At 36.2% G+C, this 16,762-nt stretch overlaps 1 protein-coding gene across 9 annotated transcripts in view; it reads right to left on the reverse strand.

Annotated features, from left to right (window-relative positions):
- RASAL2 (RAS protein activator like 2) overlaps window positions 1–16,762 on the reverse strand; it is a 380,784-nt gene that overhangs the window by 82,315 nt on the left and 281,707 nt on the right. For all 9 annotated transcript variants that reach the window (XM_004027955.5, XM_004027957.5, XM_019027079.4 and 6 more), the window contains one exon: window positions 9,352–9,458. In XM_004027955.5, the coding sequence (XP_004028004.1) occupies window positions 9,352–9,458 (107 nt within the window). The remainder of the gene's footprint in view (window positions 1–9,351; window positions 9,459–16,762) is intronic.

The following is a 16,762-nucleotide window of genomic DNA, read 5'->3' on the forward strand; positions in this document are numbered from 1 at the left end:
GTTCCACCATGCCAGCCACCAAACCTGTGTGTCATGCCATGCTGGGAGGCTGATGCTTCTTCCCTACCTGTGGCTGCCCCTGCAACTCACTAGGTACCTGGCTTGGAGATAGGCAAGAGGCTTGTCCCTTCACTCCCCTGCCCCTCCCCCGCCCACCCAAACACAGTTGTGGTTTCTATCTACCTGTAAGACATCCCTGGAGATGACAGGCAGGGGCAAGGACTACCCTTACCAAGCCCTGCTCCAAGACACCATGGGTTGTGCTGTCTAATCCCTATCTTTCTCACACTTGTGCAAAGGCCCCTGCCAGGGTCAGAGAGTGACAGCTGTGGCTGGGTGAAGAGAGAGGGAGGCTGAATGAGATCAGGGAGTGGGGAAGTGGGCAACAGATAATTCATTCCAGGGAGGCAGCAGGAGGTGGTACCATGCCCAAGGTCCCCACGAATGCTCCATTGTCCCATTAAACTTCACTTAGAAAATACAAATCCAAAGATCAATCACTAAGAACTTTGGGATGGCAACGATACAGCATTGAACTTCATGCATTGAGCCTTTGTAAGTGTAGGCCCTGTGTACTGCACTGGTCTCATGCTCATGAAGCTGACCCTGGTACTAGTTCAGGGAAGGAACCACAAGTACTGATAAGCGAAGTCAGTAAATGGCAGTGGGGCTGGAAAAGGGGATGAATGAATTTGAAGAGAGGTAGACAAGATCTGGTGACAGAATTTGAGAGAAGGGGAAGAGTATATTATGACTCTTAGGGTTTTGGCTCTGGGAACTGAAGAAATCTGCAGCACTACAAAGAGAAATTCAAGGGAAAATTTTTTAAGAAAAACATAAAGTGAATACAGTTTGGGGGAAGCTGAGTTTAAATTACGATGGGACATCAGAACCAAGCCATAGTACAATACAGAGGACTGAATGTAAGAATGTTTGCCAAAACAGCATCCTTTTCTATTTCCTGATTTGTTGATATTAATTGCATTGATATACAAATATCATAAAAACACTCCTCTAATACGAAATCTCAGCATTATCCCATTAAACAAACCCACATATAAGACATCTTACAAGAATGGAGAGGCAGAGGTGGACTGTATTAAAAATACAAAAGGTCAAACAATTTAACAGGTATGAATTTATAGAAGAAACTATAACATATGCTATGCAAACATGAACAAGATATAAAAATTTGTTGATAATTTGCAAAAATTAAAAAATATTCCACATAGAGGACACTACTGTAAATTAGCTTTTTTCTCTTTAAACTAAATATTATGCTTCTATTTCTACATCCTTGAGTAAAAGTAGTTAGTACTATCTCCCTTATAGTAGGCCAAATTATGGTAGTTTGTATAAAAATGCAAATATGCAAAGTATCAGAAACGATTACCTAAAAAAAACTGTAGAAAATAAGCAGCCAATATGTAATATATTACATATCTAAAATATATCTAAAACATTATTTCAATTTAAAATCAATATTAAAGTATTAATATTTTCAAATTTTTTATCCTAAGTCTTCTAAGCCTGGTGTTTTACTTTTTTAAAAAGTTTTACTGAGATACAATTCATATACCATAAATTCACCCTTTTAAAGTGTGCAATTCTGCTGGGCATGGTGACTCATGCCTGTAATCCCGGCACTTTAGAAGACCAAAGCAGGATGATTGCTTGAGCCCAGGAGTTTGAGACAAGCCTGGGCAACATAAGCAAGATCCCATCTCTCCAAAAGTTAAAAAAAAAAAAAAAATTAGCCAGGTACAGTGCCATGCGCTTGTGGTTCCAGCTTCACGGCTGAGGTGGGAGGTTCGTTTGAGCCTGGGTTGTTGAGGCTGCAGTGAGCCACGATTGTGCCATTGCAGTCCAGCATGGGTGACAGAGCGAGACCCTATCTTAAAAAAAAAAAAAAAAAAAAAAAAAAAAAGTAAAAAATAAAAGATGCAACTCAGTGATTTTTGTATATCCCCAAAGCTGTGCAACCATCACCACAGTCTAATTCCTGAACATTTTCATTATGTAAAAAGAAACCCCATGCCCATTAGCAGTCACTTCCCATTTCTCCCTCACCCAACTCATGAGAAACACTAATCTCTTTTTTGGTCTGTATAGATTTGCCTATTCTGAACATCTCATATAAATGGAATCATACAACATGTGGCCTTTGGTATGGCTTCTTTCACTTAGCACAATATTTTCAAAGTTCATTCATGTTGTGGCATGTGTCAGTATCTCATTCCTTTTTCATGGCTAAATAATAAGCCATTGTATGGATAAATCATAGTTTGTATATCTATTCTTCAGTTGATAGACATTTGGGTTATGACTACTTTGTGGCTATCATAAATAATGCTACTATAAACATCTGTGTACATTTTATGTGGACATATATTTTCAATTTTCTTGTGTATATACCTAAAAGTAGAATTGCTAGGTCATATAGAAACTCTACATTTAATGTTTTGAGGAGCTGTCAAAAGTGGCCACACCATTTTACATTCCAATTTCTCCACATTCTCACCAATACTTATTATTGTCTCTCTTTTTGATTGTGGTCGTCCTAGTGGGCATCAAGTGGTATTTCATTGTGGTTTTGATTTTTTTCTTAATGACTAATGATATTGAGCATCTTTTCATGTGTGTATTGGCCATTTGTATATTTTCTTTGGAGAAACGTCTATTCAAATTTTTCTAGAGCCTTTTTTTTTTTTTTACCAGCCACTCAACAATCTGACAAAAAATTTTATATTGATATTATAATCAAATAATACTGTTGGAATGAAGTTTCTTTAAATTGAAATTAGTAGATGTTTAATATAAAAGAAACAAAGCATTTTAAAAATCCAGTGGAATGCTACTGGCATTGGTTATGAAATTAAAAGGCCTTATGGTAGAAAGGCACGCCAAGGGTATTATTGTTTACCAGCAATTCTCATACCTTGCTGAGTATAAGTACAGCTGAGAAGACCAAAACATATATATATATATATATATATATTTTTTTTTTTTTTGCATAGCTAACTCTAGCTTAATCATGAAGGTGGCAAATTTTCTTTTCTACATCTCTGGCTTCAGAACTTCTGTAAAAGAGGTTATACTTAGTAGCTAATTATATGCTCCCTTAAGTGAGCATTAGGCCTTCAAAGTGTTTATCTCTCATTGTGAAATGAGAGGTCTTGTGTTTCCCCTTGCCCATTAAAACTGAGGAGAAATATCTTTGCTTTGAGAGGAAAAGGGTTTATGGTACATCATCTATAAGAATGAGCTGTGAGTGTATCTCATCCTCTCTCTCTAACAGCCCTCTTCTGGTTAGGGTAAGTTGGAATCTCCAGTAGTTAGTGCTGCTGCAAGCCCATTTCTAGGAATTACCACAGATTGAGGAGGGCTTCCCTCATTCTTTAATTCTTTCAAGTTTAGAGTCTTGGTAGTATTTCCTAACCAAGCCTGCTCCCTTTTCCTCCAGGTATTTGCCAGTTCTCACCCTGTTCCCTTAAGGAATTGTATCTAACCTTATTCTTTTTTTTTCTCTGCTCTGAGACCCTTGGTTCTAAATTATATATTTTCTAAGATATTTATCATTAGAAGATTTTAAAATTATGCCCTTTCTGATTACAAAATGACTTAAAGATATAGTTAATATCTACAGGCCATAATTTTCTGACATACCCATGATTGCTATATGATTTCTACCTTTGGTAATAACATTTTCATAGACATATGAATATACTCATATCTATACATTCATACACATATGAATATATATATATATATATATATATATATATACTGTTCATTAAAAGAGGTCTCACTGGAGGGCGATCCTATTATGGATTTTAACTCCATGCAGATGGTTAGTGAAAAGAGGGAAGAAACACAGATATAGAGTCTTTAAGCATCATGGGAAATAAGTTTTAAGTATCCTCTTGGAATACAGTAATGCTGAGAATATGAAAGTTGGAACTGTATTGTAGCTTGGATGCTATGAATTGAATTTCAATATTTCACCCTGAAATCTGAGATTCTTAGGCTGGTCAGAGGTAAAGCAAGTATTTTGTAAATTTACATTGGTCATCTGAACTGATCATGGCAAACACAGAAGGGCAACTAACAGGCAACTCAGCAATTAGTATGTGAGTAACAAAGGCCACTGAGAAAATACTGCTTCTTAGTTTCTTATGTCAGACTTGAAGGTAGGAAAGAAAGCACTCATATTCACAGGTAACACACTGACTAAAATAAGTTCCTAATATTTTATCAATCATTTAGACAAATGGCTTACAACCCTAGCTGCATATTAGAATCATCTGGGACCTTTAAAAAAATACAGAAGACTGGGCTCTAGTCTAGAGATTTTGATTTAACTGGTCTGAGGTGGAGTCTAAGTATCAGTATATTTTTTGAAGTTCCTTAGGTGATTTTCATGTACGGCCAGAGTTGAAAACCCCTAGTTTGGACAATGGACACTTACTAGTCTTTATTAAATAGTGGACGTGAAGCTTTCTATCTCTTTGTTTAACTTGGAAAAACACTTACATAGGATCTTATAGAGGATTCAAAACAGAAACCAATAGCAACTGAGTCTGATAATCTCGATACTTAAGACACATTTCTTTTTACACAGGACTTTAACTTAGCCTATATCTTATTTCCCAGGACTTTAGATTCTTCTAAAAACTATGTAAAGATGTTTTCTTTCTAGTGTATTTATTTGATTGGGAATGCTTAGGTGTCACAGTGACAAGAGCACAAGGAGAGTTACATAGGAATATTCAGCTACTGCCTTAGTTCAATTATGCTTTCTGGATGTCTTGGCATAATTTTTGGTGCCTGAATTCTTTCAGAGCCAAGCTCAAAGCAAACACAAATGAAGCAGCTGCAACTGTATTGTGTTATACTTACATGAAAGGCAAAGTTAGACCATTGTGTTATGAAAATCAGAACACTAAGCCTAGCACCTGGCCCAGAACACAAGCAGTTCCCTCTTGACCAAAGCCAAATTGATGGTATCATATAAGTAGAAGTGATTAAAAAAATCATAAATATCAATAGTCACTTTATAAATAGAGTATAAAGAAAGAAGCCTGTTCCAAAATATCAGGCACTGTGAAACAAATATACACAATTACAAGACATAATCATTTTCTCTTTCTGAATTAAACTTAAGTATGTACCTGGATAACTTTTCATTATTTATTCAATTGTTCCTCATCATCCCAGTAATTTCATTTAAATGAAAGTCTAGCACGATGTTAAAGAAAAAATGAAAAATGATCTTTAAAAGAGGGGAAAATGTCAAATGACTGAAGTTGTTTTTGAAGAACAGTCAAAACTCAGATGTGCAAAAACATTGTGAATTTATACGTATGTATAACACCTAAAAGGTTCCAAGAAATAGCCACAGAAACAAATCATTAAATAATAAAGAATTCTATCTAGTTTCAGTTACCAACATAAGTAGACAAAGTATACACTATATAACTAAAACACCATAGTTCTGAATTTCAAATATTAATTAAAATCTCTCTTTAAGGAAAAAAATCTATCCATTCTGCTCTTATCCCACATGATCTCTTATTAAATGTTTATTAAATGTAATTACATATTTAATATTCCATTTGACTAGGGACATTATCAGTAATACCAAGAGAATATGTGTGAGATAAACTCATTCGATTCTGGCCTTTGATAATTCATGCATATTTTATCTATTCAACAATTATTTGTTGAATGTTTGCTCTGTGGGAGGTACTGTGTTAGGCACTGGGGTTGTTATAAAGATGACTGGAACAGATTATCTGTTGTCTAATGAGGGACAGAACCTACAAACAAATAATTGCAATTGGAATTATGGTATGTGTGAAGAAATATGGAATGAGAGCGAAGGAAGGAAGAAACTCTCCTATAGATCAGGGGTCCTCAACCCCAGGGCCATGGACCAGTACTGGTCTGTGGCCTGTTAGGAACTGGGCGGCACAGCAGGAGGTGAGCAGCAGGTGAGCGAGTAAAACATCATCTGTATTTACAACTGCTCCCCATCGACTTGCAGCCTGAGCTCTGCCTCCTGTCAGATCAGCGGTGGCATTAGATTCTCATAGGAGCACATACCCTATTGTGAACTGCGCATGCGAGGGATCTAGGTTGTGTGTTCCTGATGAGAATCTACTGCGTGAGGATCTGTCACTGTCTACCATCACCCCCAGATGGGACCGTCTAGTTGCAGAAAAACAAACTCAGGGTTCCCAGTGATTCTACATTATGGTGAGTTGAATAATTATTTCATTATATATTACAACCTAATAATAACAGAAATAAAGTGCACAATAAATGTAATGCACTTCAATCATCCCCAAACCATCCCCCACAACCCAACCCTGGTCCGTGGAAAAATTATCTTCCACAAAACTGGTCCCTGGTGCCAGAAAGGTTGGGGACCACTGCTGTAGATTACTACTTTTTCTTATGGCTATGATTAGATAAGAGTACAAATACATTTAAATATTGCAGAAAACCAAGACATTGCCTTAACCTACAGGTTCAGTAGCCATATAAATTTCCTCTTCTTCCCTCATTTTGAATGTTATTATACATGAATACCCTGCTGTACCAGTTGCCTATTTTAAGTTTTTAAAAGTATAAATTTTTGTGAATGAGGAAGGCATACAAAGGTTTTTTAGGGTTCCCTGCTTTGAGCTCACTGTTACAGGTATTATTCTTTCTGCCTAACTTGGCATCAACCAGCAGGATATGAGTGATCCTTACCCACTGGCTTCTCCTTGATCTCCTTAAGGCTAAATATTATTCTAGAAAAATCAGTAGTATCAGCTGAAAGGCCAGGAGTGAGTGCTGGGCTGGCCTTCTACTGAATGATAGCCCCTTACCTATCACCCTGAGTTGGAATAGTGACAGCAAGAGGAAAAAAGACTCACTTAGGAGAAGAGTCAAGTAATTTACCCATATTTCACAGTATTCATGCCACTTTGTTTAGTTTTAGAGTCAAAGACAAATATTCCAATAAACACATCTTTAATGCTTCAGCAGCAAGTATAATTTAGTTAAGTTTGATGAACAAACTCAATCACAGTCTTGCCCCCACCTACCTTTCCGGCCTTCTCACCTGCCATTTTTGCCCACATACTTTTCAATTCCTGTCTCACTCAGTTCTTTCTATAATCCCTGGAAGCATCAGTCATCCCATGACTGTGTGTCTTTCCAAAATGCCATTCCCACAGCCTGGAGTACTTTCTTCCCTTGTCAATTATTTTCTTTCAGACTTTGAAACTCTGCTCAAATGCTGCTCCTTGTCAAAGCCTTAACTTACACATTGTGTTGTTAATAACTTGTGTTACCATGCTCACTTATCTCTTTATGAATCTGGTCATTTTACTATCTCTTGCTACTAGGCTATATATAGGGTCTCAGAATGGAAAACTTTGTTATACCACGCACAGTATGCCAAGAAGGTATCAATTGATGAATCACCAATACTTTGCCCAAAGTAAGCATTCAATAAGTGTGTCACTGTAAATAATTTCATTTAGGACTTGTTAAAATCTATTTTATCTGCTCTCAGTCTGAAAATGGAGCTCGGAAGAATAAGGTCCTTTTTGAGAGTCCACTACTATAATTTTGGGGTCCAATTGATGAGTGGTAAACCTACTGCTCACCATAGCAATGACATCTGAATCCTGGAACCACTGGTACTTGTGGTAAAATATTGGTTCTGTCTCTTCATAAAGTTAACATAGAAACGATCTGAGATATTGTATAAACAACTCTAAGTTAAATATCTCAAAGTCTGACTCCTTTTTGTACTGCTATCCTAAATTCAGATATTGCATAAACAACTCTAAGTTAAATATCTCAAAGTCTGACTCCTTTTTGTACTGCTTTCCCAAATTCAAAGAGTCCACTGTGATATTAATTATAAATGTATTGTGTGTTGACCTGAAAATTAGACATTCTTCTAATCAGCAATATATTTAAGTGATGTAAATCACACTACTATTGGTATTACATGAAAATTTAAGAAAATACAATGAATTTCTACAGATATCCAAGTACTCATTTAGCCAGCATATTTTGATTTCTCTTAAAAAAAAAATTATTTATCTAGCATGATCAAGGAATGAGGTACTTCACAAACCACTTTTCTGGATAACAAGTTTTATAAACGTCACATATCTTCAACATTTTAAATATTCTCAATGGATGCATGTCACAAACATAGTTCCACTTTTTAAAAAAATAGTGAAATAAATATAATCTCACTTTTTCTTGATGATTCAGGATCATTATTATCAATGTCAATTTCTGCACTATAGACCATCCCGGAACACAATAATATCCTTAAGGTCTAATTAATCCTCCCACCTCAGCCTCCCAAAATGCTAGGATTACAGGTGTGAACCACTAGGCCCAGCCTCTTTTGTATTTAATGCTGATTCTCAATACTGCCTGGTCAATTTAAGGAGTTAGTTTCTTTCAAGGTTTTTCTTAAGCACTTCCATGGTCATCCAAAAGATAGCTTAAGCAAAGTGCAGACCAAGTTTTAGGATTAGAATTCACAATTGTCTAATTCTCTATGAATTTAGTCTGCAACTTTCTGAGTCTCATCACTCTCTGCTTAGGTTCCAGCTCTGAAAAATAAAAAAAACTACATCCCGTTCCTAAAAAAAAAACCTCCCACCAGCTTCTTTACAGAATTGTGATAGGTTTTTGCTAGCAACTTGATAAAAAGATGTCTGCAAGGATTTGAACTCTACAGTTAAGAGGAATTTGAACTTAATGTAGTTACATATTTTGTTAAGTACCCTGTGAGTAAAAATAATATTCCCTAAAACCTAATAAATATTATACTGAAAGTGGACAGCTGGGCATGGTGGCTTAAGCCTGAAATCCCAACACTTTGGGAGGCTGAGGCAGGGGGATCGTTTGAGGTTAGGAGTTTGAGACCAGCCTGGCCAATGTGGTAAAACCCCGCCTCTACTAAAAATACAAAAATTAGCCAGGCATGATGGTATGCGCCTGTAATTCCAGCTACTCCGGAGGCTGAGGCAGGAGAATCGCCTAAACTCGGGAGGGGGAGGTTGCAGTGAGTGTTATCACGCCACTGCACTCCAGCCTGGATGACAGAGTAAGACTCAGTCTCAAAAAAAAAAAAAAAAAAAGAAAGTAGTTGACAATTAACCACAGTTAATTTACACAAGTTGATGAGTCTATCCTTTAATCACAGAATTATAAAGAAATTCTTGAAGAGAAGAATGTTTGGATTCCTTAGTAGCTGTCCCTAACTCTAAGAAGAAAGGAGAAAAGGAAAAGCAAAATATTCTTATAAAGAAGATAAACACTTACTGGTACTTTGAAGGGTGAGGTATTTGCAGTGTCCATGGAGTTGGGTTTCTCTGATGTACTGGTCCCTGAGATACTCCGTCTACGAGGGGACCTTTCTGCTGGTACCTCTGGAAAAAAGGAGGAAAGTTGAAACATCATTAAGAACCCCAAATTAAGGATCTTCCACTAAACTGTAAAGTTACTGGTTTTTCACAATAAACCAGCATGCTTTAAAGGTACATTACATTCTATCTCACATAATTTATCTATCTTTGAGGTGCTTAAACTATCAAGACACTAGAGAGACTTGGTCACAGTTAAGAATCTGCTTTAGTGTGACAGTTTATATTTTCATCTGTGCACATATAAAAATAATTTCCTCTGAGCTATGTTTAATATCTTTAAGTTCACTTAATAGTTGCAACTCACAGTATATAAATCTAATTCTCTATATGTCAGCAATGTAGGAGTTAATAGAATAAAATGGAATTTCTAATATTCTTCTGAACAAAATATAGTCTAATGTTGCATATGATTTGATGGTGTTTGCACAAAGGTCAAAGTTAGTTCTGTGCAGATAAGATGATTCACCAGACTGCAACAAAAGGGCCATGAGAAGACTGAAAGCTGCTGCCAAGATAAAATAACATATATGCCTATGCAGATATAAAAATAGATCAGCTTCTCCTTGTTCTGGCAATATGACCTTACTAAGATCTTACTCTGGAATCCTAAATCTGTTCAAACTAACCTAACAAGCTTAGGATTTTGCAGATAATGTGATCTTCTCCCATTTAATTACTATATACTGTATTAAGGCTACATTTTTAAGATTTTTTCATAGAGTGATATATATATATACATGTGCATATATATATGCATACACACGCACACACAGATGATAGATATATACGTATTATACCTTTATCACAACTGCTTCCCATCGCCACTTCAACTGACAGACATAAAGGAATCCAGCTTCTCAGATAACATTAGATAATCTCAACATGGACAAGGAAAAAAAAGCCACATCCTAAAAAAAGTATTCTGTGTTATCTTCCAGATCTTAGAAAACAAGGAGTAAATCGTAACTCCGGAGACTGACATTTTGATTCCTGCTGTTCTCCCTTTAAAAGACAGATGCAGTTTAAACTTCCATTTCTGGCCTCCTGGCCCCTGGGATCCGTGCTACTTCCACTTAAGAGAGAGCGTTTTTTCTCTCGCTCCCTCTCTGTGTCTTGCTCTTCCCCCTCCCTCTCCACAGCTTGCAGAGAGCAAGCAAGAAAGAAATACACAGGACTGCAGCTATTCAATCAATCGTTCTGACTGCACATCCTCATTAGTTACTTTCAGGCTATTAACAGATGCCCAACCACTGCCTTCCCTCAGTTACTGTCTTACACTAATCTGCAGCAAGAAAAAACATTTACTGAAATGTACATCCAGCTAGTGCCAAAAGGACACCATTTTACACAGATCCAGTAATGCACATAAATCAATTCCTCCTATGAAAATCCAATTGGAAGTGCTTACCCTTTTACTATCTTTGCATGCTGGACACTGATTTTCTTTTCCATGACTAAACATATCTTCTCTGTGACATCTTGACTGGTAAGGCACAAGCCAAATTGGAACATTCCTAAAGACTGAGAGGCTGACAACATAGCATCTTGTATGCTTGCAGTACAAGAGAGTTCCATACTACTACTGTATTTTAAAATTATGACCAGTAACTGTAAGTCCCTTAACTTCTCTCTAACCATCACTAGTCAAATGAGCCTTAATGTGCAAAGCCGTTCTCAGAATTAGGCACACATGACTTCTAATGCACATCGCTGAAAAATGGCAGCATAATTAGCTCAGATTCATGGGAATGGCACAAAGCACTGAATTTAAGTAAATCAGCTTGTTGGAGCACATTGAACAGAAAGACTTCCAGACTTCAGGAATATGACTTTACAGAGTAATTATCCAAGTTAGATGACTCTATGTGGCTAGGGGCAAGGCAGGCAGGGAGTGGGGCTGGTGAAGGTAGAAAAAAAATCTCACCTTTCCTCTAATAATTACCTATAAAGGTAACCTCACATCAAATTAGAAGATACTGGAGATTTAATATTACAATATAGTATGTTTTAATTTCTGAATAATTGACAGAGAAACTAAATTGGGGGAAAAATAAATTTCATTAGCTGGGATAAAATGATCTAGTAAACCATTTCCTTAATTTGCAATGTTCTGGCTAAGGAAAAAAACTGAAATTAATTTCCTCACTTTCTTCCATACATCCAATTTTAGTTTTCAGGCATACAAACTCATCAAATGAATATGTTTCAGTGCTTTTAACTATTTGAAACTATATTGACTAAAATTAGTGGCCACATTTCAAACTCCAATAAATATGGTATTGTTATACTTCTGTTTTCTTTTCTCTTTTTTCCAACAACGATAGACTGGATTAAGAAAATGTGGCACATATACACCATGGAATACTATGCAGCCATAAAAAATGATGAGTTCATGTCCTTTGTAGGGACATGGGTGAAACTGGAAACCATCATTCTCAGCAAACTATCGCAAGGACAAAAAACCAAACACTGCATGTTCCCACTCATAGGTGGGAATTGAACAATGAGAACACATGGACACAGGAAGGCGAACATCACACTCCGGGGACTGTTGTGGGGTGGGGGGAGCGGGGAGGGGTAGCATTAGGAGATATACCTAATGCTAAATGATGAGTTAATGGGTGCAGCACACCAACATGGCACATGTATACATATGTAACTAACCTGCACATTGTGCACATGTACCCTAAAACTTAAAGTATAATAATAATAAAATTAAAAAAAATAAATTCTCTTTCTGTATTATGGGAAAAAATAAGATGCTGATGTAGCTTATATGATGTATTATCGGGTCCAGAAAGAAGATATTAAATCATTCCTGAAGTTTGAACAATTTCCACTAAAAAGGGGAAAGAAGGGGAAGAAATAAGGTAAAGCTAAATCACCTAATGAAAAGAAGTTTACACTTTGTTGCTTTCTCAACCCCCACAATACCACCACTCATCTGCTAGTGTAGAATAGGCCTTTGGAGAATCCCAGTTCTTTAGTTCTCAGAAGATTCTTAACTACTTCAAAGCATACAGAAAAATAAATACCCCAAGTACCAATGTCCACTTAGAAGCAAGGTAGCAGCATTAGCAAGAGCGGAATGAGCAACCTGCTGGATTAGTCACAGAACGAACTGCATATTAAACTTGTGCCTTTAACTTTAAATCTGTAAGCAGAAAGGAAAGCTGCTACTATGCTCTAAGAGCTACATTTCTGCTCAGTTTGAAGGAAAATCTACACTAGTTCCAGTAAACCAAAATTAGACAGCTGTATCCTCTACCCCCACTCATGCTACATACTATTGCATTATTTTCACCTGCTGTAAAATTAATGTTCTTTTCATAGTTACAATATTTAATTACAGTCATTTTAAAATATGCTCATTCTCTAAGACTGATGAGACAAGAGAGATACAATATTGTTTCAGATAAAGACCTGAAACTGCCTCACTTTCTCATCTCTAAACATAATATTTTTCATCTTCAGATTGAAAGGCAAAAAGAGTTATAAAAAGCCTGGTTAAGTTTTAAATTATCTCTTCATTTCCTTTGCCATTGGATATGACCTCAGATGATGCGACGACTTAAAATGATGAGAGATGACCTCCAATACAGCTCCATATAGAATGATGTATTGAACAAAGAGAACATCTGGATGTTTTTCTTAGCAGCTCTACCAACGATATGTACGATTCTGTGTAAGCCATTTCACCTTTTCTGTCCTGGTCTTCACCATTTAATAAACTGGGTTATCCAGACCAAACAGAGATAAAGACAAGATTAATGAGTTTATATGCTTTGAGGCAAAATTAGCTTTCTGGAAGGAAGAATCTTTTAAAATCCAAAATAGAGTACTATCATTTCCTCAACACACACATTTTCCTCTATGTCAACACACTTTCTTTGGAAAGTGTGGCAAAGAAATTGAAAATTGGATAATTATAGGGGCAAATATACTTTTGGTGGAGGATGTTGCTGTTCAACAAACAGAAGTCAATTTCTGCCTTAGAACCTAATAGTGTATACACTGCCTTTGGTTCACTTACCAGGGAGTAAATGCCAAAAATTCCTATCATGTATTTGAGAGGACCCTAAGGAGTAAGTTAGAAGGTGACAAGTGTTTTGGGGGAAATAAAAAGTAGTCAGGGAGATGAATAGGTACAGTAATTTTAAATAGGTAGTTGCATTGCAAAGGTGAGGTGTGAGTCAATACTTTAGGAGGTAAGGAAGTCAGCCTTGCAGGTTTAACAGGGAAGAAGACTACAGGTAGAGGGAAGCTAGTACAAAGCTTCTAAGGTAAACCGCAACAAAGAGGCCAGTGGGATTAGTGCCAGTGAGTGGGAACAAATAGTAGGAGGTAAAGTCTGAGAGGAACTGGGGCAGACATGTTCAGATAATACTGGCCAATATAAGGACAGTGACAGAAGAAAATGTATATGCTAAGGAAATGACACTACAATACTACTATATTTTGAAGAACCCCTTTCTTCCAAAAAGCTAATTTTGCACCAAAACATATAAACTCATTAATCTTCTCTTGTAAGGACTTTTTTTTTTTTTAACTCTAAAATGAAAAACCACCTGGTCAGACATGCGTCACCAAAAGGTACAAATCATATTGAAAGTCCATAGATATACACTTACTGGTATTTCTTAATGCTTTTCTTTTTCTTTTTTTTAAGACAGTCGCCCAGGCTGGAGTGCAGTGGTATGATCTGGGCTCACTACAAACTCCACCTCCGGGGTTTAAGTGATCCTCCCACCTCAGCCTCCTGAGTAGCTGGGACTATAAGTGTGTGCCACCATGCCTGTTTCTAGAAAGGGTATTTCACCATCTTACCCAGGCTAGCCTCTAACTCCTGGGCTCAAATGATCCACTCGCCTTGGCCTCCCAAAGTGCTAGGGTTACAGGCTTGAGCCAACTCCACCAGGCCAATTTTCTTTTCAGGATTTTGAATAATGAATGGGATACAGAATAAATCTGGAATGTTATTATGTTTGGAAAGAGAGTAAAGTGAAATGTCTATCATATTAACTGAGGGTTAGGTTCCAAAAGACTCTGAAAATATCTTAAACGAGAAAGGTATCTGCTACACAATGTCATTACTATATGGTCAAATATCTATAGGCATCAATTACATTTACTTTTTGTTCAATCTCGTTTAACCGAAGTTCATATGCCATATAATATTTGCATATACTTAACTATTATAAATAACATAAATTTCTTATAATGTCTACCATTTTTAGAATTAGTTACCATAGTGTAAAAAACAAGTAAAGATAATAATTTAAATTTTTTTTCTTTTAAAAGAGTTACATTATAAAAGCTATTTAAGCACCTCTTTGTGAATAATTTGTCTAGGGAAAATATTTTTATTATAATTTTAGCTCATATTGAGTTTTTTTTGTGTGTGGTTTTTTTTTTTTTTTGAGACACGGACTCAGTCTCCCAAGCTGGAGTGCAGTGGCACAATCTCAGCTCCTTGCAGCCTATACCTCCCACGTTCAAACGATCCTCCCACCTCAGCCTCCTGATTAGCTGGGACCACAGGTGCGTGCCACCACACCCAGCTAATTTTAGCTCATGTTGAGAATTTATGTGCTAAGTACTGGGCCTAGTATCTAACTTACTTAATCTTTGCTGTAGCCCCTGAGATAGTAACAAATATTACTCTCTCTGAGGATGGTGGCAAAATTTAAAAGGGAATAAAGTAAGTTCAGAGGAGGAAATTCAGCAGGAAAGGTAAATAAAATGTAGAAAGATATTTATAGCTTTAATTTGGTGAACAATTATATAAGAAACTAAAATATCATAGTAAAATTCTCAAGTTATAATAGAACAGAAAAATATTACATGTCACAGATGCAGTTTCTTTGGCATATACAGGATTCTAAGCACTTCATATTAATGGCAACCTGAACCAATTCTTAGTAATTTTTTGCACAGAATTATAAAACATGAATAAATGTAAATACTCTTTCAATTATAATTATTCACATGCCTCTTTAATAATTTTGATATTTGTAGGTAGGAAACAAGTTTCTAATGTTTTTCTCATAAAGTGAATTCTTCAGTTTACTTCAAAAGCCTTTTTAAAAATCAACATTTCAACAAAACATGATAAAACATTGAATACAAACCAAACTGTTTGTGTACCCATTCAAGTCACTGAAATTTTGGCATATATAGTGTTGCTATGAATGAGTCCACTTCACTATAATCTATTTTCCCTTGCATTGTGTAAATAATGACAACATTAAATAGGATGTGGTATGTTGGTAGTTCAAGTTATTAATGAATGAAATAAGCAAATAACTTCTCTCCCCACGCTGTGAATTCTGAATTAGGAGGGTTCTTCTTCCATAGGATGCACAGAAGACATTTAAGAAACAGAATAGGAAGGATGAAATAGTAGGAGGAAATGGGTTTGTAGCTCTTCAGTAGAGGGGCTTTAATAACAAATGGCAAATTGTGAAACAAAAAAGGCTTTCATGAAAATAAGGTTTCATATTTTTTTGCTGGAGGACTCCTAAAGGTAATAGGAACTTAAAAGACAGAGTTAGAAAAATATTATAAAGAAAAAGTGACAAGAGCAAAGAGAAGAAAAATCACATACTGCATTTATACAGCTGCTAACACTATAGCACCTGGGTGTTTTTATAAACTTCATCCACCATTTTCAGTAGGATACTTTCTGCTGTATCCCACTTTTACTGCCTTAAAGCCTATGCACTGTCAGCCACAAGCATCCAGCTGCTCTGAAATACAAATCCCCAGAGCCACTTTAATTCACCCAATTTGTATCACTCAGACTGCAGTACTTCACTCAAACAAGTAGTCCTTTCAAGTTTGCATGCCCCACACACTCCAATATGTACAAATTGGTGCTAAGTACATAAATGTGGTAAATTCTCATAAAGTAAAGCCATCCAGTCTCCCCACCATTTCCTTGCTTCAGTAAATTTATTATTATTTTTTTTAAATATTTCTTCTTGTTAACATAATAGAAAAACAATTTTTTTCCCCAGCCAAGGAATCTGAATACCACCCATAAGTATTCCATTTCTTCAACTTAGGGCTTCACATGACAATGTTGGATGAGATGGTAGAGAATACTTTTAGTGCAAACAACACTCTCAACTGAAAAGGCCAAGAAAATAGCTCAGGGATATTTATGTGTTATCTTAGGTTTCAGATAGAAAACACGTATCTAGTTCTTAGTGATGACAACTGGGTATCTTAATGATGATGATGAAAACATAACAACGACAAGTACAAACATCAAATCGTCATGTTTGGTGCAAAAGTAATTGTGG

The sequence above is a fragment of the Gorilla gorilla genome, chromosome 1 (assembly GCF_029281585.2).
Source record: "Gorilla gorilla gorilla isolate KB3781 chromosome 1, NHGRI_mGorGor1-v2.1_pri, whole genome shotgun sequence".
Classification (NCBI taxonomy): Eukaryota; Metazoa; Chordata; class Mammalia; order Primates; family Hominidae; genus Gorilla; species Gorilla gorilla.